This window comes from Astyanax mexicanus, chromosome 1 (genome assembly GCF_023375975.1).
Source record: "Astyanax mexicanus isolate ESR-SI-001 chromosome 1, AstMex3_surface, whole genome shotgun sequence".
Lineage (NCBI taxonomy): Eukaryota > Metazoa > Chordata > Actinopteri > Characiformes > Acestrorhamphidae > Astyanax > Astyanax mexicanus.
Genome location: NC_064408.1, coordinates 112,153,914 through 112,163,429, shown reverse-complemented (window position 1 = coordinate 112,163,429; position 9,516 = coordinate 112,153,914). Strand labels below are relative to the sequence as shown.

The following is a 9,516-nucleotide window of genomic DNA, read 5'->3' as shown; positions in this document are numbered from 1 at the left end:
AGCCTAGAATTTGCTCCGGAGAAGTCTAATTGGACAAATCAGTCCAAACAGTAGCTGATTGTGTTGTGTCTTCAGCTACCACCGTTCTAAAATTGTATTTTATGCATATGCTGGTGTATTTTTATACTTTGACAGTTTTCTTAAACTGAATCATTTTGATATGTATTGTATTGCCAGGTTCTTGACAAAACGCATCCATAACAAATGCTGAATTGTAGTATGTCTACTCAATACATTTCTAACAGGGCAATTTGAAAGCAATTTAAACCTGGACCTTGTATTTTTACTCAAATACTTCAGGAGAGCATCTGCTGCCTTCAAATACATTTAATATTTACTGTACAGAGTCAGTTTCTTCTCACAGTATTTATCCATATGCTTCAAAAAGCTAAAACACCTGTTAGTGGTACTGAGGTTTTGTGTCTGCCTGTGTTTGTTCTTCATATATGTCTGTACATATATACAAATATGACACATATCACTGATGTCCCTGTACCTGACAGGTTATCCTTTTATGAAAGCCATTATCTCCTTTAGAGATACATAAAAAAAATATATATATTTGAAAATCTGTTACTCTTTTTATTTCTCTTTTTGTTATAATCCCGCATGTTTGTTTTTTTTAAACTAGTCTTAAAAGCCCATAAAGTCATTCTCAGTGTCATCGCTGGACATAAAGAGCTGCCATAAGTCCAGGACAGAAGCCGAGAGACTGTGCGACTCAGGAACTTTGCAGAATGTCTGAGAAGTATGTGATTGTACATTTTTAGAAATAAGACTCTGTGAAGCCTCTGCTGAAACTTTGCGTCTGCGCCGAGTTTCTGAGTTCCGCACTTTCCTTTGCAGGTTTCTGGATGGACTGTCTGTATTGTCTTGTTCATGTCCTCTGCTGGAGAGAGTCCTTTCAGCGGTCACATGGTTTGTGTCAGATGGATGTTCAGTTTTGACAGATGTGTGAGGTGAGTTAGGCGGAGGCCTCTGGTTAAAGATCTGTGTACTTGCAGTATCCAAACGTGACTTTTGGTCAGTCTGAAAGCTTATCCGGCTAATTCCAGATGGCTCAGATCCAACGTTAGCCCCTTCAGGAGCACATATGGTTCTTAAATCCACACTTTCAGGTTTGTGCCCCGAAGTTATGGACTGCCAACTTCTAACATGCTGGAGAGTTGACTGTGATCCCAGTGAAGTCCTTGGTCTTGAATAATTTCGAATTGATCTCCTGTTCCTCTCAAGAGAATCAGAAAAACATCCTTTCTTTGTGCTGGACAGCAATGTGCCAGAAGTCTTTTGTAAAGGTGTGTGCGAACTGGAGCCCAATTCATATGACGCCCGCTTGGACTGGGATTTCTCCAGATCAGACTGCTCTACTGAATCTTCTCCAGGACTCCGAGGGAGCTGCCTGCAGCGCTTACGGACTGGCTGAGGTGTTGCACTGCTACACTCCGTGTTGTGAGAGCTCCACAGCCGAAACCCAGGCGTCTTCTCCTTTCCAGCTTCCAGAATATCCTCTTCACGTACCTTTGTTATGACTGCACCAGGGGCAAGGACCGGGGATGACACACTGCACTTCACCCTAAACAGAAGCCACATAACATACATTCAATTACATATCACACCACAGAGAACACACATTATTTCTGTTTATATATTATTTAAATTGATAATCCAGCTATCACAGAGAGAGAGCTTAAGTCTGAAACACCAAATCTTTGTAAAGGGAAGTATAAAGCTTTCTATTTGGCTTCAAGACAACAAATTTGATAGAAAATGGGAAAAGACGAAAATATTTATTTGTAGTTTTTTTTTTTTACTCAGAAGTATATTTATTCCTCAACAACACCCCTAGTTCTACTTTTAAGCCTTTCATAAAAATGTTAGACAAATTATGCAGTAAAGGAATCTAAACTGCTGTCACATGTATGAACAGCTGTCACATTGATATGCAATTTAAAACAAAATAAGATGGTGTGCATTTGATTCAGATTTTTCTCCAAATGGGCTTGACCGCCGATTTAAAATTTGGATCAAAAAAGGTCTCAAATTATTTTACACTTTTGGACAAAGGAACCTTGATGAGTTTTAATTCATGATTAAGGAGTGGGATGACTTCTACAGATACGCCAAAAGTACACCAAAATCAATAGAAAGATAGGAGGGAATTTTAAAAAGTGTTTCTATCTGCAAATGATTCAGGTATATGTAATAAAATAATTTCTAGGATGTACAATGGTTTTCACCAGGCCAGATTTAATTTAATACACTATATGTTAAGGAGAAATGGGAAAGAGAAAGTAATTTTTCTATTAATCTTGATGGATGGCAAAGGACATGCAAATTACAATGGAAGTCAAATTTAACTGGAAGAACATACTGCATTTTTTTATTTCCCCATTGCAAAAATGACGCATTGAAAATGGTACAACATGCTGTAAAAACTGTGGGCAAAAGGATGCCAATCATCATCATATATTTCGGAATTGTACAATTCTTATGCCATACTGGAGGAACATACGCAGTTTTCGAGTGTGAAGTTCTGTACCTGGGCAATATCTCTACTATAACACTAAATGAAAAGAATAGCAAACTAATGCTTGTTCTTCTAGTAGCCAGTAAGAAAGCGATAATAGCGAGATGGTTAATCTCTGTGCCCCCCACTATAGACGAATGGACTTATAATTTATGAGATATAATATGCAATGGAAAGCTTATCTGCCTCTCTAAATATGCAAAAAGATCAATTCAATCGGATATGGAAATGTTTAATTAAGCCAATAAGACAAGATTACTTAGTAATAACTCGACTATACTTAATGATGTAATACTTCAAGTGTAGTATGCATGTATAACAAACCTCTTTGGATGTGTGTAGGGTGTTTTGTTTTGTGTTGTTGGTGTTTGTATTACTTTTTAATTATTATGTATAAGTCTTACAATCTTTGAAATACAGGGGAATGCCTTCCAATCAATAAAAAAAAGATAATTCAGGCATTAAAATGCTATATAAAAATAGCTGCCGAACTTTTTAAATGTATAAAACCATTAAAAAAAGAAAACACACACATCTGCCTATTTGCTCACTGCATTTAAGGATGCACATAAATCAGAGTCAGAGCTGTAATACCATCTACTGGACAAAAGCTGCTATAACTAGTGAATGGCAATACCTTTTAGGGGTGCTGATATGGGTGAGTTCACAGGGAAGGCCTGCAATAACTCTATCCACCACAGAGTACTCCTCACTCTTGGAGAAAGCCTGGTGCCGTTCACTCTGCAGGTGCTGTAGGTGAAAATGACATAACATAGGCAGGTTAGTCACAGCTTTTATAAATAAATAAATAAATAAATAAATAAATAAATAAAGTCACTAATAGCATGGCTCAATGTTAGTGTGGAGAACAGGGAATAATTAATAAATCCACAAATAAATAAAAAAATAAAAAAAGACCACATGTATAATACATCTATGGTACTCACAGCTTTAAGGTTGTCATATTTGACCAAGCAGCATTCACAGTAGCCTCCTTTCCTCCGACCTTTGCCCTCGTGACCTTTACGTCTGTCTTTCCTGCCCCGTGTTCCTCGATCTCCCTCAGACCTGAAGCAAGTAAACCCATGAGCTTGCAGAAAAATAACCACTTACTGTTGGTATAAACAATACAGTAATAGGGAGCTTCCTGTTAAGTCAAACAGAATCCCTACTTAAAACAAGCCACACGTACAAATGTTACACATGATCCAGAGCATTCTCATATTAGAACAACAAGCTTGTACCCTTTATGGTTCTTGGTTTTGGCATCATTATCATTTGCTTCCACCAAAAATGGACTGCAAGGCACAGCTGATTTGAAGTTAAACACAGGCATATTAGCCATTGGTAGATATATGGGGCGGTAATGCCTGGAATGAAAAAATAAATAAGTGAGTGAACAAATTAATAAATTAATATATTAATGATTGAGAGAATGAAAATCCAACAAGTAACAGAAATTGCAAGACTAAAAGACAATACACATACAATAGAAAATAAACAGAAATGTTTCGTACCTGCTGGAGTCCTCTACTTTAACAAAAGGGCGACTGATCCGTCCAGCTAAAAATAAAGAGCTCTAGTAAGTAGAGTAACACAGTAACACAATACAAGTTTTTGAAAAAAAATTAAGAGACCACTTTAGTTTCTGAATCAGTTTCTCTGATTTTACTATTTATAGGTATATATTTGAGTAAAATGAACATTGTTGTTTTATTCTATAAACTACAGACAACATTTCTCCCAAATTCCAAATAGAAAAAAAGTCATTTATAGCATTTATTTGCAGAAAATGAGAAATGGCTGAAATAACAGAAAAAGGCAGAGCTTTCATATTCATAAAGTTTTAAGAGTTCAGAAATCAATATTAGGTAGAATAACCCAGGAATAACAGTTTAATGTATATTTGGCATGTTCTCCTCAACAGTTTTACACACTGCTTTTGGATAACTTGATGCCACTTCTGGTGGAAAAAAAAAAATCAAGCAGTTCAGTTTGGTTTGATGGCTTGTGATCATCCATCTTCCTCTTGATTATATTCCAGAGGTTTTCAGTTTGGTAAAATCAAAGAAACTTATCATTTTTAAGTAGTCTCTTTTTTCCAGAGCTGTAAATGCCAGATTACCCATTTAAGATTCAAATCTCTTCGTTTACATGAGCTTTTACAAAAGCATTACAATGTACTCACCACTAGATTTCTGAAAGGCAGTCCTCTTTGAAGGGTCCGGTCGGGCCTAAAGCCGTAATAAAAATGACTACAGTCAGAAACCATGCAGAAAGTATTTTATTTGTTAAAAATTATAAATATAATAGAAAAAAGACACTTACATCTGTTTTCACTGTGTGAACCACAGGACTGACTTTGGGAAGTTGGCTTTTCTTTTTATCAATGTAAGAAATTAGGTCTGTTGTAAATGAAAGACAAAATAAAACATCACCAACATGTCAATGTTTTATAATGATCAATTAAAAATATATATCTATTTATTTTAACTTATTTATAAAGTGCGTTTTACAACCAAGGTCACAAATTAGATTTAGAAAAGCTAGTATTAAATGCACTGTAACTTTTTAAACATTTTTGAATGGAAGGCAATGGAACAAGGACAGAATGAACACATAATGCATGCATACCGTCGATGTACAGGATTTTCACACCCCATTCAAGTGCATTGGCCAGGATTCTGTTCATCTGAAAACGCTCCTTCTCCTTAAAATACAAAGAATGGAGGGAGAACACAAACACAATGAATACAGACCAGTAATTAGTACAGTAATTAGCATTTCCAAAACAGTAAACACTGGCTTCATGAATCAACAGTAAACAAAAATGACTAACTTGTTCTTTAACGACTTTCTCCACTAATGACTTTCCTCTGCTTACAACCACCTGTGAAATACCAACAAACAGTGAAGTTAGAGCAAATACCTTCAAAAATGAGCTCAGTGCAGCACAAAGTTCTTATAAATAACAACATACATTTAAGCTTTTTATATACAGACACCTTTATTGTTTAAATACAATTTATTTAGAGCTGAATTAAAAAAAGTTATAGAAGGTCTCTTACAGTGTCAGCAGCTCCTTGTGAACTGCCCCGGTGTCCAGTACTGTCCCTCTTGCTGGCTGGATGGGGAGAGCTGAGCCCTGAGTCCGGGCTGGGCACCGGGGAGTCCTGCATTAGTCGCTGCACATGGCGAGCTTCAGGCTTACTGGACACCAAGTACCGGATCTCTTTACTAAAGAACTTTTCTACTGTCTAAAAGAAAAAAGACTAATTGATTACAAAAAACAATGTAAGCACGTAAATGAAACAACATATATTTATACAACAGACACAAAAAGCAAAAAACCTCTACCATCAATTCAAACAGGCTCTATTAGCATGCAAACACGTCAATCGCCACTTAATTCTTAACCATTACAAGGATTAAAAGATCAGAATGAAGCCAAACAATGTCTTTGCACATTAAGTTCAATTCAATCAGCTACACATGGAAAGACCCATCAGTCTGATTATTTAGGTTCCTGAATAGTCAGGCACTGATGAATCAAGGTTTCAGGCATCCCAAGGAGCCGTAATGCATTGCTTCAGAAATGAGAGACACTAAATTCACTGCTTTTAGATCTGGCTTGTACAGGACTGCAAGAAGTACACATAGACTGAAGCTACTAATTAAAAAGTAAACACATAGAAAACATTTAAACAAGTAAGTGTATACAGACAAAGATCAAAACAGTCATTTAAACAGGACTCACCCCTCCAAGGTTCTTTATGTCACTCTCCAAGGTCTGGCTACGTTTGTTACATGGCAGATCCAAATAAAATATTCGCCCAGTCAAGGGCTTTCTATGAGGCTCACATGTTGGTGCTTGTTTACTTTTAGAGGCTAGTCGCTTACGCCCGTCGTTGTCCAGTTTTGGGTCTGTCAGGAAAGAAGAAGAAAATGATAAAAAGGGTAAAATTTCTGATCACAGGATTGGGCATTTAGCAATTTTTGACAGGTGAAGATGTGTTACTTCAGGGATTTAAAAATATGCTACAATCTGGGAAGTAGTACAAGCTGCCAAATAAAAATCTACCAAAACTACTACCAACTAATTAAAGAGGCATTGCTATTTAAAAGGGTGTAGTTGTGTTCCTATTTATTCTACAATTTCTGTGAGAGACTCTTTTCTACAAGCTCAATTTTCTCTTTTGGTTTGATAAGAATTAAAGACCATGAGGATTTAACAGTGCTCCTGTGTAGAAGTGTGCCACAGTGTATCATACGCAATAATATCACTAAAATAGTTTTGTATTGTTATTGCAAAAATACTCTGAAATTCTCCACTGACACACAAGCTATTACAAAAAAGTAGAAAGAGTAGAAGAACTATAACTTACAACATAAATTACAGACTATAAACATACACTAAACTAATTAAATATTAAGCTAAATATTTGAAGTTAAACATAGACTATGAACTGTGGACAAATAGAAAAGTAATAAAATAGACAAGTAATAGCTTAGTTTAAGTTAACTTTGGTTAATGTGGAAAACAATTAGAAAACCAGCAACTTTTGTAGAATAACTTACCTTTAATGTTTGATTTTGTAGACTTTAAAAGGCTCTGGTGTTTCATTACAGTTTAGTTCAGTTCTCTGTAAACAGAGAGAGAGAGAGAGAGAGAGAGAGAGAGAGAGAGAGAGAGAGAGAGAGAGTTAAACACCATTAAATGTATTAAATCCTAACCCTAAACTACTGACCGCCATAGACACTTACTCTCTCCGGGTCTGTGAGTGTCTGTGTGAGGAGTAAAGTCGGGTTTAAGCAGGTTTAATCCGGGTTTAGGTGAGGTTTAGGTGAGGTCTGCGGGCTGCAGAGCTCAGACCCAGGTTTAAAAGCTCCGGGCGGACGTTAGGCTGGAAATTCAAACAGGCGGAACAAAGATAGCGGAGATCAGCTAATAAACTGCGGCCCTGCGCGCTTCCCCCGCGAATATCTCCCACCTCTTCGGGCTCCTCCGCATCTCAACACCGTGTTTATATTTTCCCGAGTCCTCTGGAAGCGCTGTGTTTGTTTTAAATTTGTTTTTAAAGCGACTCAAAACAAGCAGCTTTATGTTTTCCCGCTCGCCGAGATCACTTCCAGCGTGACGTCTGCAGCCGACGTGAAACGTCAGACTTCGCTTTCGCGAATTGACTTTCGACACCAATTTATTTTTCTTTATATATATATATATATATATATATATATATATATATATATATATATATATATATATATATATATATATACATTTTATACAATATAAAATGTCATTTAATAATTTAATAACATAAAATAACATTGTAGATTAATGTCAAAGATGTAAAAACAATTAAGGGAAACATATGGAATTACGTAATAATAAAAAATTGGCCTCCACAATCTCCTGACCTGACCTTTTTTTTTATACGGAAATAATCCCCATCGACAGACATTAGCGTTTAGATATTTGTGTTTGATATTTTTGTGTCTAATGTTTCAGAACAGGAATTGTTCATTTATTTATTTTGTGTGATATTTGTATGCCTTTTTGACTTTGTGCCTTTTTGAAATAAAGTTTATCTTATTCAGACCATAACAATAAAATTAGTAGTAGTAGTAGTAGTATTGTCCATGACAAACAAACAAACAAACAAACAAACAAATAAAGTCAAACAAACGAATACACAAATTTAGCTAACCCTAAAATGATAATATTGGCAATTAATTATGTTATTTCTGCTGCTTGTATTTAGCAGCTGTGATGTACGTTTTTTCTAAGTATTTATAAATAGTCAGCTATTGTTCTAACTATTTTTTACTACCAAAAACATAGCATAATACAAACATCCAAGGAAAATTAAAACAAACAACCATAAACAAAACAAACTCATTATTCATCTGACAAAATTAACTCCTTCATACACTTTATAGTGGACATAGCTTATTTGTGTTGCTAGACAATTAAGAGACTCCATAAATAATTTCATTATAAAATCATTATTTATAACATACTTTGCGTCATTTAAATCCAAACCAGAGACTCACTAGAGAGGAGCCTGTCTATTCCTATCTCCCCCACTATAAACGAAAATGACGGAAAATCCAAAAAAATGAATGGGGGTGAATGGAGCTAAACGGCTAAATTCTTAGAGCATCTCTTTGTTTGACCACTAGAGGGCGCTCCCCGCTAAACCCAAAATGAATGGGTTCGAATGGAGCAATTAAGCAAAAAAAAAAAAACGTTTATAAATGTTTAATACATTTCCATACTGAAAAACTGAAACAATACAAAATGTTTCAGTACTAAATAACATATTTCTTATGTTTAAACTTCAGTTATACATTTTGCTCTGGTTTTAACTCCAGCATGAGCTCACCAATCAGTTAACGTTAATCAGTAGCAGGATTTCTATCGCCTTTATTGCCTAAAACCCGTTTGCTTTAGAAATATAGATATGTTTTCTTTATTTATTATTATTTAATATATTATTTTATTTTACCTTCCAAAATTACAGAATTATTACGGACAAATAGTTAGTTAGTATTTTTAATTTGAGGTTGTCTCCATTTTGCTCCATTCACCTTCATTCATTGATAACTCCCTCGCGTGCGCCCTCTAGCGGCCCTCTAGTAATTATTTTCTGATATAAACCTGCTCTGATATACAGTAACTGCGTTCAGCAGAGGTGTTAGATAAGAAATGCTAAACATTAAACAACATCAGTGCTCCCACATCTAATCTTTTTTATTTTTTAAACCTTCCACTGTTGTACATCTATCTATCTATCTATCTATCTATCTATCTATCTATCTATCTATCTATCTATCTATCTATCTGCCTACCTGCCTGTTTGTCTGTCTGCTTGCCTGTCTGTTTGCCCGCCTGTCTTTCTGCCTGCCGGTCTGTCTATCTATCTATCTATCTATCTATCTATCTATCTATCTATCTATCTATCTATCTATCTATCTATCTATCT

At 35.5% G+C, this 9,516-nt stretch overlaps 1 protein-coding gene across 1 annotated transcript; it reads right to left on the bottom strand.

The window, feature by feature from the left end:
* Nucleotides 1-312: 312 nt before the first annotated feature.
* On the bottom strand, nt 313-7,683 carry dbf4 (DBF4 zinc finger). The gene is made up of 13 exons (XM_007242089.4): nt 7,292-7,683; nt 7,106-7,170; nt 6,285-6,451; nt 5,596-5,784; nt 5,367-5,417; nt 5,162-5,237; nt 4,856-4,932; nt 4,716-4,761; nt 4,045-4,090; nt 3,772-3,897; nt 3,475-3,595; nt 3,165-3,277; nt 313-1,573 (listed from the first exon to the last, which is right to left on the bottom strand). Exons 2-13 carry the CDS (start codon nt 7,149-7,151, stop codon nt 634-636), a joined length of 1,998 nt encoding a protein of 665 aa, XP_007242151.3. The 5' UTR covers nt 7,152-7,170; nt 7,292-7,683; the 3' UTR covers nt 313-633.
* Nucleotides 7,684-9,516: the final 1,833 nt, after the last annotated feature.

Coding starts and splice junctions, on each gene's coding strand:
- dbf4 (XM_007242089.4), bottom strand. CDS start 7,151: ATGAAACACCAGAGCCTTTTAAAGTCTACAAAATCAAACATTAAAG. Junction 5,785..6,284: donor ACATAAAGAACCTTGGAGGG/GTGAGTCCTGTT, acceptor TTTTTCTTTTAG/ACAGTAGAAAAGTTCTTTAG. Junction 5,418..5,595: donor CACAAGGAGCTGCTGACACT/GTAAGAGACCTT, acceptor GGTATTTCACAG/GTGGTTGTAAGCAGAGGAAA.